Source organism: Macaca nemestrina, chromosome 2 (genome assembly GCF_043159975.1).
Source record: "Macaca nemestrina isolate mMacNem1 chromosome 2, mMacNem.hap1, whole genome shotgun sequence".
In the NCBI taxonomy this organism is placed as follows: Eukaryota; Metazoa; Chordata; class Mammalia; order Primates; family Cercopithecidae; genus Macaca; species Macaca nemestrina.
In genome coordinates, this window is record NC_092126.1 from 132,426,754 (window position 1) to 132,443,273 (window position 16,520).

Sequence of the window (16,520 nt, forward strand, 5' to 3'; positions counted from 1 at the left end):
AGGGTTGGGAGGAGGGAGCGATGAACAGAGGTTAATAGATATAAAAATACAGTTATATAGAAGGAATATGATCTAGTGTTCAATAGTACGGTACAGCAACTATAGTTAACGATAATTTGGTTTTAGTTCAAAATAGCCAGAGAAGAAGAATGACAATATTCCCAACATAAAGAAAGGGTGAATGTTTGGGGTGACTGATGTCACAATTGTCCTGGTTTGATCATTACACATTGTATATATGTATCAAAATATCTCATGTACCCCAAAGATATGTACAACTGTTATGTAGCAATAATAAATAAGAAAATGCATTAAATTCCAGACATAATGCCAAGTCCTTTAGATAAATTGTCTCATTTCATGTCACAAAAAATACTTTTAGGTAGGGGATGTTGTAATACCTCCAGGAAGAAGAAACTGAGGTTCAGAGAGATGAAGTAACTTTGCCCAGGGTCACATAGATAGGACTTTGCAGAGAGAAGGTACAAGCATTTTGACTTCATGTTAAATAAATGCTTCCCAAAGCACTTGACAATTTTTTAAGATAACGTGAACAGCTCCTTGGTAAATATATTTACACCATTTATTTGCTTAGCAAATCCCTTTTCATAGACAGCATGGGTAAATATCGGCCCTATCATTTCAAGGCTGATCTTTCATCACACATTCCATTACAAATTCTAAAATTAGTAGGGTTCAAATTCAGGTCTCAGTGACTTATAGAAACAATCCAGGTTCTGATGTGTGACACACCTAGGAGGTACAAATCAGGCTCATGAGAAAACAAATTCCAGATCAGTACAACATAAGGTAGGAGAGGCTAACAATCTTGCTCCCACCTGGAGAGATCAGACAATGTCATACTTGTTTTCCAGGAGAAGACAAACAGAAACAGACACAGACACACACACAACAGACGACACACAGAGACACATACACACACACACACACACACACACCCTGGGCCAGAAAAATGCTGATCTAGCCATTCTGTGGATGTTTCCAATTTCTAATACATATTAATGACTGCTCTCTCCCTTTCAATGTGGGCGTTATTTCCTATTGGATATGTTTAGCCGGCAACAGCTTCAACACATAGACTATGCCTAGTTAGAAATCACTGTCCTCCACAGGGCAACACTTACTTGAAAAGCCTGTAAAATGACCCCAGGACACTTGGACAAGCCTTCCACCATCTCTTGCAAATGCTTTCTAAACAACAAATAAGACTTTCCAGAGCAAAGGAGACTTTTCCAAAATCTGTCACTGTTTGATTTTGGGGAAGAAGACACACATCTTGACTTTGTACTCCTTTATGCACAACCAAGTTCAAATTGCTCAAATCTCCCACACCCTTGGAGGGCTGGTATTTATTTCCAACCCTTTCCCAGGTAGCAATGTCAGCGATGAGCTACTGAAAACTTGCCTGCTGCTAACAACACTGTTGCTATTCACTTATTTATTTCATGCCCATATTATATTTTTCCTGAAACAAATTTCTCTATTGTTCTCTCTCTGCTTCCAGGATCCCATTACCCAACCCCCAACAGGTAAGAAAACAACAGAGCCCAATTGGAGACACCCAACCACCTCAGGCCCTTGTAACCCTGTGGGACTTAGTTATCGTTCTTATCTGATTTCAGATATACCCTCAAATATAAGCATTGATGGTGCTTGGTCTTAGTAGTCAAATTGTTTTTAACTCTTGCAGACACAGTCTTCTCACAATCAATCCTTTGTCATGGGTTTTTAAATGTCCCTTCAATAATATTATTCCAGTGTTCTCTTCTGAGACTACCATATGGACCAAAATATTTAAAGCAACCAAGCAACACCTAGGAAAACACAAAACGTCATTTCTCTTCCTGCCCCATCTCTACCCCTGCTGTTTCTTTTTACCAAAGATTTTATTTTCCTTATATGGAGCAAATGATTCCAATTTCCTCATATAGCACTGACATCCAGATGAGGTATTGACCTGTAGCTTTTTAAATCCCAAATTGCAGGCTTTGTTTAGATGAGTGTAAGGCCATGGCTTGAAAGAAGAAAAAGGGAAGTATCTCCTCAAGGGTAAGGAGAATCTTTTCCCAAACTACCCAGAGAACTCTTCCAAGACAGTTGCCTGTTTTGCCTTAAAGACTCAAAGAGGAGGGTGAAAAAGTCTGCTCTGCCAAGTAGGATGGCTCACAAGCTCATTTGAGGAACTGAAAGTCTTTACTCCAGTCAGTAATACAACCCTTTCTTCCCATACACACACACAAAATGATGTAAAGCAGGCTCATTTGTCAGACATTTCGCAAAGCTGACCTTGCCGGTGGCACTGGGACTCGAACTTGCAGCTGAAGAGATGAGAATAAGCCGAATATTAACACCTCATGTGTGTTCCTTTCCCTTCTTATTAAAAGCCGAGATTATGATTAGCCCATCAAGATGGCACTGAAGAAATACAATATGGAGTACAAGGGAGGTCAATGGAATCCCTCCCGCTGGAAGCTTTCAGCATCCAGAAAGTCGAGCTGGTACTAAATGAGTAAGTATTTTCACAGTCCTTCCCAAGAGGTGGAAATGGAGGTCACCTTGACAGGGGTGAAATACACCTCTCCTCAGCCTAACCGTGTCATAGCAAGACTGAAATGGAGACTCATCACCACTCAGATCAAACTGTACTTTGATAGGAGCCAGAGTCAAACTTCCAGTTGTTTTTTTTTTTTTTTTTTCCTTCTGAATCAGTGGTTCTCATCTTTGGCTGCAGGTCTGAATAATCACTAGTATGGTTGTTAAATAATACAGGTGCCTGCACTCTACTTTGTAAGGTTCAGATGGAATGTAACTGCAGTGGGGCCTCTGTGTATTTAGTGCAAAAACTCCCCAGGGAAAGAATAAAGTAACCACTATTTTACGGATGCCTTTTTCCATTGCTACCAAAACAAAGGCCCTTTAAACCATTCCATAGTCTTTTCTTTTCCTTGCTCATAAAATAGAGTATGTTATTGTAGAGTTGCCTACATAGCAATACATCCATAGATTTACTGAAATAACCATTCATTGGAAGTGGGACAGGAAGAAGGAAGACAGAGAAAAGTACAGGAAAAACCATATTAAAATGATATCATCAGGTTTCACCCCAGTGGGTAAGCGCTCATTATTGATGAAAAGAGGTTTGCTAGTGGGTAACTTTAAGACTTAATGGTTGATATCACACCCATAAACACACACACACACACACACACACACAGTCAAATTACTTTTGCCACTTCCCTCTCCCTAAAAATACGCTCTTGCAGGGAAAAATAGCATAAGTAATTCATCAGGAAACAGAACTCTTCCCCATTCTTTATGACTTGAGGTTACAAATCCCACTTACCGGGTACTTTTTCTAAATTTAGTAGTCATTTTTTTAAAAAAAAAAGAAAGAAAGAAATAACTAAATAAAACATAAATTAAATGAAATAGAGATAAAACAGTGTGCTCTATGACTGACCCATGAAAATTAAAATAATCCATAAATCTAATCTTTAAAAAAGCAACATTAAGACCTAACTCATTATTAGTTCACGGTACTAATTTATAGTAGGCTCTAACCACATGTGGCTATTGAGCACTTGAAATGTGGCTAGGGTCACGTGTTAAAATGATAATATTTTGAATATATTGGGTTTAATAAAATGTGTTAGTAAAACTAATTTCTTCTGTTTCCTTTTACTTTTTTCAACACGGCTTTATAACATGCAAAATTACATGTGTGGCTCTATTTAGCTATGATAAGCCTTGCCTACCCCCTAGTGTCAGAAAGTAGGCAATGCAGGCAAATCATTTTTCAATCTCATCTGTGTAAGTACAATTCTTTTGTGCCAGCAAAGTACAAATAGCCATTTGTACATACAATTTTATCATTTTCACAAATATTATCTCAAATTTAAGCCTCGGAGAGACTCCTGTATTAGATGTTATATGCCCCACTCAATTAGTATTTTTGAAATTACCTAGTTTCTTGTAGAAAATTAGAGCTAAAACAGTCCATCCAGTCAAGAGTATTTGCAGGGTTCCTATAAATTTCAGCCATTATAGGGGACAGAAAACATGGGCCCAAACTTGGATGCAACAATCGCTCTTCAAAAAATTTACCCTAAGTTAAAAATAACATAAACCATCAAAACACAAAACCACAACATGCATATTTTGCATAACCATTTATAACAGGGAAAAAAAAAAAAAACAGAAAACCTAAATTTCCACAAATTTGAACAGTACAGAACCTCTACAAAATAGATAACATTCAAGAAAAGAAGATAGGTCTAAATAAAGATAACTAGCATTTGAGCACACACTAAGCAAACACAGTTCTCAGCATTTCCCAGGTATTAATTGATTCCTTATTATAACTCTGAGGTTTACTTTTTATTATTTTTATTATTCTCATTTTACATAGAAAGAGGCTGAGTCCAAAGAGGTTTCATAACTTGCCCAAGAATGAAAGAAGAACTGAAGCAAACCTGAAGCTCATGCTGCTTCCTGTGCCATGAGTAATAAAATCTTTTTTCTCGGGCCAGGCACAGTGGCTCAGGCCTGTAATCCCAGCACTTTGGGAGGCCGAGGTGAGTGGATCACTTGAGGTCAGGAGTTCAAGACCAGCCTGGATAACATAGTGAAAGACCATCTCTACTAAAAATACAAAAATTAGCTGGACGTTGTGGCAGGCGCCTATAATCCCAGCTACTCAGGAGGCTGAGGCAGGGGAATTGCTTGAACCTGGGAGGCAGAGGTTGCAGTGAGCTGAGATTGCACCACTGCACTCCAGCCTAAGTGACAGAGGGAGACTCCATCTCAAAAAAATTAATTGATTGATTAAAGTAAAATAAAATCTTTTGTCTCTGACCCAAGCATCTCATGCCTTCTGCCCAGCATCCAGCTAACCTACTAGCTTGCGAGGACGGTAAAAGCTCAGACCCTTCACAATTCTTGACATCTAACTACTTCCCAATCAGTGAGACATCCTCTCTGCAGCAGATTTAGCTCAAGGCCAGCAAATAAAACGGCTCTCAACACCCTTCTGGGTCACTCTGTTCCCAGCTTGTTGAAGCCTTTCTCTCCTTCTTAAGTTTGAGCTGAAACCTCAGTCTTCATAAAGCGACTTTCTTTGCCACAGTCAGCTTTCTAGAACAATGAAAAAACAAACCTTTTTCTCTTACACATGAGAAAGCTTCAAACCCTAAAGGCTCTGACCACATCTACCTACCCATGCTCACCGTCTTCAGCCGTTCCTGGAATGCAAACCTTTCCACACTCATTGTAGAGATGCCTCCAAATGTGAAAATAGCTGCCACTTATGGAATGTTGACTATGTGCTAATCCCCTCACCTACTTTTCCTTATTCAGTTATTCCAATAACTCCAAATAAAAAAAGCATGGATATCATTCCATTTTTACAGATGATGAAACAGGTTCAGAGAGGTTAAGTGGCCTGGATAAGGCCACACAGCCAGGATGTACCAGAACCAGAATTACGTTTGACTTTAGACCCCTGAACATTTGATTTCCTCTCCTGCCTCATTTCCAGGTGTGCCCCAGTTTTTCCAGGGACTTTATGCCAACTGATTACATTGGCATAAAGTGACATTAAATAGTCACCAAGCACCACAGCATTTTGTGGAATTGAAATACTGCAGTCCAGGTCATGTTCAAAGTTCTCTAGGGAAATGGAACTATTAAAGTGAACGTATAAATCAATAGCACCCAAGTTCCCAACTCCAGCTCCATCAGAAAATTAGCTATGATTCCATCTTTAAAGGACAAAAATCTGAATTTTTGAAGTCTCCTAGTATTCCCAGGAATAAATCTTAAAGTTGTAAGGTGCTTTGTGTCCCAACCACTCGTGTCTACATCGGATGAAATTTGTAGGAAGATCCCTAAATCATTAATTCCACAGGAGTCGAGTTTCCGAAACTTCCTTCCAGATGGCATCTTTCCGCTGCACAAAACATATTTGCTGCCCCCTTGTGGGGAAGTGATGCACTGCTTACAGCCAAAAAAAAAAAAAAAAAAAAAAGGAACAAAAGGACAAATTGCTGGTTGAAGAAATAACAAGAGTTAGCCCTGGCTTCCTTTTAAAAGAAATGAACCTACCAATTGGCCCCTTCACCTTTTCTACAGCTTGAAACTACACAGTCCTATATGTGTATGTGATCTCCTGCTCAATTATGATGGCAAATAGACTTTAAAAACAACAAAAGCAGTCTTTTGTGTTTTTTAGACGCTTAGAAATACTACCTCTGGACTCTGTGGAAATGTATTAATGCTATTTGTCTTTAAGAAAGAGTCTCACCACCCAACCTGTGAAAATTAGGTGGGTTTTTATTTTTTTTTTTTAATGCTTAAATGAAAATTAAATCTTTGATACACACCTACCACAACACCCCATCTCCCAAAACTGGGGGGAGATTCCCACCTTCTTCTGTGTCTCTTAGCCAGGCAGGTGGAGATAGGGTTGTAAGATACCTCCTTGTTTACACACAGCAATCAACATCCACTCTTCTAATCCAAGCCATAAAAAGCATCCAACTTCTAACTAGGGTTTCCTAGTGCCACCATTTATTTAATTGACCAGCACTAACCACGAAGCCCATGGGACAGTGCCGGGAGCCTTTCTGGACACTCAGACACAGCCTTCTGCAGGTAACTCTCTGCAACTTGCTCCCACTGTCAGACTTCCATGTAATACACCCACAGCAGAGTGAAAATCTGACCGGAGTTTCTCAGGATCTCAGTGCACTGCCCCAATTAATTCTGGCGATCCTGAGTTCTCCATCAGCTGAGCACTAAATTGGGACAAAAATGCCACATGGACATTGCAAGGATCATGGACTTTCATTCCCTGAAGATCATTAGAGAAAATTTATAACATGAATGAGAGTGGGTGGTAATCCCACTGAAATTCTTCACCTGTCAACTAATCTGACTCCTAAACTCCACTCAAGAAAAGAGATAAGATCGAGGACCTCGAACTCTATCCTCATGAACAAACTCATAAAAATAGGTACAGCACAATAACCAACTAGCTGTGGGCACTTCACAGCAGCCAAATGGTATTGATTTTATGCTGATTTGCTGAAACTGCAATCATTATTTTTCTCATCTTCTTGGAACTGTCACTTGAGGAGCAAAAATTGAGTTGTGTGAGATTTTAAAAATTATCTTGAGCCTTAAATTATGACTAACCTTAAAATATCAGAATAAAGAAGTGGAAAGTATAACATGTTATATATTTGGTGGTAAGACTATCTCATGAACTATCCATACACAAGACCTTTGGAGAGAGAATTTATAATTCTGACCCATACGTGATTTAGGGTTCAGGCATTACTCTTTTCCAAAGAAGTCAAAACATTTCTGGCACTGCCATGCCTCAGATTACCAAAGCTGAGAGAGTAAATTAATTGACAACAAGTCCACTGACAAATATGAATTATTCAGGAAAACACAATTCACTGGGGAGTTTCCACTGTGTTACTTTAAATGTTGATGTAAGAAAGAAAGGACAAACACAAAAAAAAACACACAAACTGATCTGTAGCTGATGGTTTTGATCTCGCCTTTAAAAATCAGCAATGCAGAGATATGAGTTTCACTGTTATCAGAATGACTGATCAGAATATTATCAGAATGGCTGCCTCTAAATCTTTAGACAACACCTATTTTAAGTCCCTTACGAAAGTTACCACAGCTTTTTCTCTTTTCTCTCTTCTTTTTTAAAAAAAAAAAAAATCATGTAGCATATTTTCTCTACATATCTCAAAAAGATCTTAAATTATCTGACTGTTCCCTTCACTAAAGCCCGATAAGTGTTAGTTGAAGTTTATTATAAAGATGTTCTACTTCTAAGGAAGCTGCAGGAGTGGGTGGATGGATGGATGGATGGACAGATGGACTGACATGTATACACACACACACGCCAACCACACAAATTGCTGCTGGTTTTCTGGGATTCCTTGAGAAAAAGTGCTATAAAAATAAAAGTGTGCCCAAGAAAACAAAAGTTTTTAAAAGCCTGAAAAATATTTTTAAAGGACTATTTAAGCACTAAAGCATTAAACTGTGTTACTCCGCCATATTTCATGCTTCCTCTAGTTATTTACACACCATCAGAAGCTCACATCAGTTACCTGTGTCTAATATGTGGACTCTGACGTTTGGAGGGGTTGTATTAATTTATCTCAGCAGTGCATAATGAGCTTAAAGGGCTTACCTGCATGTCCCCGGAGGTGCTGGCTTGAGGCGGACATCAGCTTACAGCACACCATTAACACGTAGGCTAGAAAGAGCCAGTGCGACAGCAACACTGACTTAGCACAGGCTCTCATCCTGGAGGAAAAGCAGGGCTGGAGTCAGTGAGGGCTGAGGAAGGCCAGGTTCCCTGGCAAGCACCATCCTAGGAAGGCGGGAGAAAGCAGGGGCAGATCCCTGGAGCTGGAATTCCTTTCTCCCAAGAAAATAGAAAACCAATCAAAACTTATTTGCACTGAGCATTAAGTAAATTTTCAATAAAAACCTTTGATAAGTTAGAGTTTTCCGAGTTAGCCCTATGCATCAGTGAGAAGCTAATTTATGAATCCGCAAGTTGTTGCTTGAGTTATCCTAATAGAGCACGGGGATTTTATTCTATTTTATACCATGAGATGTAAAAGCAACACACGTAGAGCTAGATCCAAATAAAATACATATGATTTCTGGATCTGAAAGAATCCATGGAGATTTTGCACATGTGGTCCAAGAACTTTCGCCTGGTTTCTCTGACTGTACACTAAGGCTTTCTGGTCTGCAAGACTGGGTTCACAGTTGATTAAACCAATCTCAACTCCTCCTTTGGGGAGGAGTATGGGCAAATACAGGTGAATATAAAATAAATTTAACTTCATATGATGGACAGTATCAAAACAGTTGCTCAAAGACAATTCAGTTCATGTTATGGTTGTATGGTCTATTCTAAAACAAAAGAGTAAAAAAAGGAGGATATCAAAAACATTATTCCCAGCTGCCTAATTTTCTGCCCTTTTATAACATCATAAGGGAATTAAGTAGATAGAACTTGATTAACTTTGTTTGCTTTTTTTAAATTTACTGTTCAAGCAAAAGTCACTGCATTTGGCATCTGAAATTAGGTTCTTCCTCACACATTCCTCATGGCATCTTATTACCACAACGGATCAAAGAAACCCCCGTTTAATATATGCAAATGTATACACACTTATGGGCCGACAATAAAAACATGGCACCTGAGTTTGGCTTCTTGCCTGAGTCACACTATAGGCGAGACTCCTAAGGAAGTCCTCCAAGGAAGCATCTCCAGCTGCCAGCAACCTAGCAGTGCCTCTACCAAAGTCCCAGTTCCCTGCTCCAGGAAAACACATCAAAGCCTCAGGGGAACTGAATGCCCACACCATACTCCGAGGCACACACATGTTCTGCTGCCAACCTTCTCTCCCCGCGACCTCTCACAATTCCGTCAAATAGATCTTGTTAAAGGGTGTATTGCTTATTGATTTGAGATTTAGTCTGCTTTTTAAGCAGCCAAGACAATCATCTTTGAAGAACTTGGTGTTAAAGGTAACAAAAAGCATTGGCTTCCTTTTGCCCTTTTAAACTGTTTCAAAATGGTTTTAAATGTCTATGTTGGGTAATTTGCAATGCAGCAATAGAACATTAATCCTTCATTTATGTGATGCCTTGAAATTTTCCCTTTTGGGGCTACTAATTATGACAAATTGGAAGCCAGGCTATCTGATACAGCCTGCAAATGTGTTTTGTTTGATCTGTGCTTTTAAAAAAAAAAAAAAAAAAAAAATTTGAATTGGTTGCCAACACACAAAATGTCCAGATTGCACATCAGAATCCAGATTCTCTTTAAAAATTATTCCTGGCATCCCTGGGCTCACATTTCTGCATGGGAGTAACAGGCTGGGGTGGTCACAGCTGCCCCTAGACGGGTCTCCACAGTCCCTCCCAGCAGTCAGTACCTTGGGCCCAACCAGCCCGACTCATTTACATATGGCCATTTGAACTTCTGATCCTTGGGTAAGAGGAATAAGCTTTTGTAACAAATAGATCGATAGCTGACACTGGGATAATAAACTGAAATTTTAGAACATTATGTGTGAGACAGAGTGTTCCATTACAAAAAAACAAAAATCATCAAATACAGAAATTTGAGCCTCTGGACTTCCCCCAAATTACGTGATTGATAATAGCATCTAGAACTCATGTAAGATCCACATATTATTTTCTTTGCCACCTTTCAAGCTGCTCCTAGAGTTTCTGTCCCCTTCATGTGCGTACACTGAGGTGGGAGAGATGGAAGGCATGCTTTGAGAAACCAAAGGCCCTTCGAAGCAGACAGGCTCCATGTTTCTGTGTAAGTTTACAATGTTAGCAATGTCTGAAGCAAATTACCAAACTTAGAAGTTTAAAACAACAATCTATAGCCATACTACCCTCAACCTACCTGATCTCAGAAACAAAGCAGGGTTGGGCCTAGTTAGTGCTTGGACAGGAGCAGTTTGAAACAACACCAATATATTATCTCATAGTTTCTGTAAGTTGGGAGTCTGGCATGTTCTGGCTGGGTCTTCTGCTCAGAAACTCACAGGCTAAAATCAAGGTGTCAGCTGGGTGTGTCCTCATCTGGAGGCTCAACTGGGGAAGGATCACTTCCAAGTGCCCTCAGGTTGTTGGCCAAAGCCATTTTCTTGGGACTCTCTGTATTCCCTGTATTCTTGCTATCAACCAGGAACTGCTCTCAAGCCCTTCACATCTTTGCCACATGGCCCCTGCATGAGCTCCTTCATGGTTTGAATCTCTTCCTCCAGGAAAGGCTCAGTCTCATTTTAGGGCTTATCTGATTAGGTCAATCCCACCCAGGATAATCTCTCTTTTGATTAACTAAATTCAGTGTATGTGGAACCTTAAAAACACCTGTGAAATCCCTTCATCTATGCCTTACAGGTGTAATTTAATAAAAGATGTAACTCTCATCATAACTACAATGCCATCCACACTCAAAGGAAAGCAATTAAAATATTTAAAATAATGTCCCACTGTTGGCAATAATTGAATGAAATATATCTAAATCAAAGAGAAAGGGTTTCACTCGATAAAACCATAAATTGATAGATAATTTGACCATGTGTGTCAAGCATTTACAATCCAGCAGATCACTTATAGGATTTAACCCTAAAGAAATAACCAGCAAGGTATGGGACTTTTTTTATTGTTTATACTATTGAAAATGATCTGGCCATGCATGGTGGCTCTTGCTTGTAATCCCAGCACACTGGGAGACTAGTGGAAGGATTGCTTGAGGCCAGGAATTCAAGGCAGGAGTGAGCTATGATTGTACCACCACACTCCAGCCTGAGCAAAGAGGGAGACCCTGTCTCAAAAAAAGAAGGCAGAAGGCAGGAAGGCAGGAAGGCAGGGAGGCAGGGAGGCAGGGAGGCAGGGAGGCAGGGAGGGAAAGACAAAAAAAATGATCCAAATGATCCAAATGTTTAACAGTATGAGACTGGTTAAACAAATTATGACACAGCCATGAGATGGGATGTTCTTCAGTAATGAAAGTGATATTATAAAATGAAAAAGAAACAAAAGTTTATTTTAAATATATGAATTCTATGACAGCCTGGGCCTGTTTTGCCTTCAGATCCATTCTTCCCCCTTCCCCGGTATTGACGGCTGGCGGGCCCTCTAGGCTGCATTTCCCAGGCTCCCAGGTCAGCTGGTTACTGGCTGGGTTCAGTCAAGGACAGGCAACAGCTGGAACCTGGAGAATAGGAAAAGGGATAGGCCAGGACATCTCTCCCTGCCTTCTCTGTCTTTGGCAGGATCTGTGGAGCGGCCATTTCTCCACCACGGCTCCAGTTCCTGCCAGAAGGGCCCACTGTGGTTCTAGCTTCCGTTCTAGTTTCCTTCTTCTAGGCACTGCTTCCCCATGGACTAACTGCTTCCATGGTCCCCAGCCAGGGGATGGCAGTGGCTTCCTGTGTATCTTCTGCTCAGTTTCCCTGACTCTCCCATCGTATGTATAACCAGTCTCCTGAATTCACTTCCCACTGGACAAAAATGGGAAGTTGGAGATAATGCATTCCCAAGACATGCAATTTACCCAAGCTCATGGAGCAGTGAAAAAGTCAGCAGAATAGTTTGTTTTTCTGGTTGGATTTCAACAACAAATGCCTTAAATCAAAAGTCTCAAGGGCAGACATTCCAAATCCTGGGCAATGATCCCTAATCTATCTTCTTCTTATGTGGACAATTCTATGTAACGAGTTGCTGGGTGAGTAGCCATAAGTTCCCAGTCCCTAAAACAAGTATTCACTTAACAGTAGCTCAACAACCACTCCCCCAGAGAAATGCCAGGTCACAGTGGTGGGGGTGGGGCCAGAAAGCTATTCAGCAATAGATTTATATTTCCTCATCTTTTCCCCTACTGAATAAACCAAAGTACTATTTTGCAAACTGAAATAATTTTCATTTCACAGATGAAAGATAAATGAAAAGATCAACATTTCCCCAAATTCCCAAAAAGTCTGTGTAAAAGCAGGCTTCTAAAAAGGATCATCAACTCCAGGATACTCACTTTTGCTAAATTCTCAATACTTTGTAGAGATATCATGTCCAGGTAAACGTTAAAATAATCTTACCTTGGGGACCTCATAAGATTTGGTTCTAGTCAAACACAATTATTCCAGGATGTATTTCAGAGTGACTCCAAATTCCCATCTGTAGCTAAACCAATCATTTCTGCCGTTCCAAAAAATTATCATAGCTCAGAAGACCTATGTTAAAAAGACCAAAAAACAAAAGAATCAATTAGCATTTTAATATTAAAATGAAACTAATTTCCAGTAGCAAAATAATGGTTTTTAACCATGACACCTGCAGTTTCAGGCAAGTGGCAGACAGCCAAACATATCCATATTTGTGAGGTGTCCTAATATTAGGGAGGAAAAGATACAGAATTCTACAGTCATTAACTAGCCACATATTAGTTAACATAATATAGTTTTAAAGAACTTCCTGCAGCAGGAAAGGTATTCAAAATTTAACAAAGGGCCCCAAATCATTTGAAATGGACAAATTTCACTCTCCCATTTCATTGACCATCAGGCAAAAATGGAAGTTGGAGATAATGCATTCCCAAGACATGCAATTTGCCCAAGCCCATAGAGCAGTGGAAAAGCCAGCACAAAGATCTGAATTCTTAGATTTGTGTGACATAAGCCTGAAGATGATGCTAGAATATCTACAAGGTTGCTTTTTGAAAGAATGTTAATAGAACACCAAGAGAAAAAGTGTTTCCAATATAATCCACAATATCAAAATATAAAGAACACTTGTGAATACTATAATTGACACTCCCTCAATGCACAAACCTAAAAGGATTTTTCTACTTAGCGAACACATTTGTAAAAGGAGTCAGATGATCCTAAAGCAAAGACATCTTAAGAAAAAAATAGAACATGAAACGATACCATTTGTAATGATGCTAAGTTAAATACATCCCTCCCAGTGGTGGCGATCAGAGAAAAATAATGATATGCATTAATAAATATTCAAGTTGCAAATATAACATAAAAATGATTTTTGAAATGCAGTTTAATTACTTTAGAATCCTGTAGAACCAATTAAGAATCCACCACCAAGCACAACTGAGATTTTTCTCTTGGATAACCCGAAGACAATTCCACAAGTTTGATTAGAGAACACTTTCGGTAATAAATTTAAAGACTCACCACTTTGGGGCTGCATATAGGAGAGTATGGGCCTTGAGTAATTAGTTCAACAAGAGGGAAATGGCTTTAAATAACTGTATAAATATGAGTTGCTCAGAAAAAAAAAAAAAAAAAAAAAAAAAAAAAAAAACTTGAAAATGTTCATCTCCCAGATCCTTCAACTTTATTAAGTATGTTTGTCCTTATGTCCACCTCAGGGCATGATGTGACCTTCTGCTATCAGAAAGAACTACACAATATAATTTATCAGAACCCATCATAATGAACTCCCCACATATTGAAAACCAAAATGACCTTTCCTGGCTAATATTTATCTTATTTTCTTCATACAAAAGGAACCACTGGGTATTCTTTTTTCAATTCATTAAAAAGATAGATCCATCAGTGGAAAGTAATGCGATCTAATAGTTCTTATGCCAGACAAGAAGCCAGGAGTTTAATTTTAGGCTGAGCAGTAACTCATTCAGTCATATTTTCCCAGAGTGCACCTGAGGCACTTACTTGAAAGAATTAACACTTTCTTGTCATGTCTTAGTCTGTTTTCTGCTGCTATAACAGAACAGAAATTGAGTAATTTACAAAGAAATTTATTTCTCACAGTTCTAGAGGCTGGGAAGTCCAAAGCACAATGGCAATTAAATTTCAACATGAGTTTTGGAGGAGACATTCAAGTCATAACATTCCACCTCTGGCCTCCCAAAACTCATGTTCTTCTCACATACAAAGTGTGTTCATTCCATCTCAATAGCCCAAAAGCACCAATTCAAAAGCCCAATGTCCAGAGTTCCATCTAAACAGATATGAAACTCAAGATTCATCCCACCTCAAATGCCCTCCAGCTATAAGCCTATAAAATCAAAACAAGTTATCTACTTCCAAAACACAATGATGGAATAGGCATAAAATAGACATTCCCATTCCAAAAGGGAGAAATAGGAAAAGGAAAGAAGTAACTCATTCCCAGTATGTCCAAAACCCAACAGGTAAAACAACATTAAATCTTAAAGCTGGAGAAAAATGTCCTTTGGCTCTGTATGTCCTGCATCCTGGACATGCTACAGCAGGAACTAGGTTACCAACACCACCGGCAGCCCTGCCCCTGTGGCTTTGCTGGACCCCATCCACTCAGCAGCTCTCTTGGACTGGGGTCTTGTGCCTGCAGCTCTCCCAGGCTGGAGTTGTACACTGGCAGCTCTACATTTCGGGAGTCTCTGAGGTAGCCTCACTCCCATGGTTCCACCTAAGGACTGCCCCCTAGTACAAGCTCTCTGTGGTGGGTCCTCCCTCGTAACAAGTTGTAACAAGTTTCTGCCAGGACCCCAGACTGTCTGATACATCCTTTGGAATCTATGTGGAGGTGACCATGGCCCCAAGGCTCATGCACTCTATACTTCCACAAGATCAGCACCATGTGGATGCCATCAAGGCATACCACTTGTGACCTCTGAAGCTCTGGCACTAGCTGTACCTGGGTCTGCTTGAGGGGTGCTGCATTGGAATTTGGGGAGAATTCCAAGGCTGCACAGGGTATTGAATGCTGAGGTCCCACAGGTACCCCTCTTGAAATCTTGCCCTCCAGGTGCTAGCTTGCCTGAAAGATCTCTGAAATACCATCAGGATAATTCTCTCATTGTCTTTAACAGCACCTGGCTCCATCCTAGCTGTATCAATCTCTTTAGCAAATGGTTGCCTGACCACACCCTTAGTACTCTCTCCCAAATACACTGTTTTATTCTTCACATGGACAGGCAGAGAGTCTTCCAAATCTTTCTGTTCTGCTTCCCCTTTAATTGTAAATTATGTCTTTAAATAATGTCTCTATTCACTCATTTTACTGTAAGCACCCAAAAGAAGCCGTGCAGCACCTTGAACACTCTCCTGCCCCATATCTAGATCATTGCTCTTAAATTCCATCTTCTAATGGAATCTTCTAAACCCTAGTGCATGGATACAATTCAGCCAAATTCTTACCATGTTAAAACAAGGATTGCCTTTACTCTGGTTTCCGATACCATGTTTCTCATTTCTGCTTGAGACTTCATCAGAATGGCCCTTATCATCCATATTTCTAACATTCTGATCACAACCTCTTAAGTGATCGCTAAGAAGTCTCAGACTTTTCCTACAGCTATTCTCTTCTGAGCCCTCACCAGAGCCACCCTTAACACTCCATTCACAGCAATACAGTTTTTCAGCATTTACTTCAAAACTGTTCCAGCCTCTACCCCGTACCCAACTCCAAAGCTGCTTCCACATTTTCAAGTATTTGCTATAGCAATAACCCCACTCTCTGTACCAATTTTTTGCCTTAGTCTGTTTTCTGCTGCTATAACAGAATATCCAAAACTGAAACAGAATACCTTTTAAAAAATCTATTTCTCATAGTTCCAGAACTGGGAAGTCTAATATCAAGGTGCCAGCATCTGGTGAGGGCCTTCTTGCTACATTATCCCATGGCAGAAGATGGAAGAGGAAGAGTGCTCAAGCGAGCAAGAAAGGGCTGAACTCGCTTGTATAACAATCCACTCTCACAATAAGGAATACAGCCCCCGAGATAATGTCATTAATCTATTCATGAGGGTGGAGGCCTCATGACCTAATCCACCTCTTAATGATCCTACCTCTTAATACCATCTCAATGACAATTAAATTTCAACATGAGTTTTGGAGGGGACATTTAAACCAAACTGTGTCACTTCTAAACTTCAGTACATTCAAGATCAATAACTTTGTGCA

General features: G+C 39.8%; 1 protein-coding gene across 3 annotated transcripts in view; it reads right to left on the minus strand.

The window, feature by feature from the left end:
* TAFA4 (TAFA chemokine like family member 4) overlaps positions 1-16,520 on the minus strand; it is a 199,684-nt gene that overhangs the window by 139,125 nt on the left and 44,039 nt on the right. For all 3 annotated transcript variants that reach the window (XM_011744800.2, XM_011744793.2, XM_011744808.3), the window contains exons 2-3: positions 12,693-12,827; positions 8,243-8,358 (exon numbers count right to left, since the gene is read on the minus strand). In XM_011744800.2, the coding sequence (XP_011743102.1) occupies positions 8,243-8,358; positions 12,693-12,706 (130 nt within the window). In that variant the 5' untranslated portion in view covers positions 12,707-12,827. The remainder of the gene's footprint in view (positions 1-8,242; positions 8,359-12,692; positions 12,828-16,520) is intronic.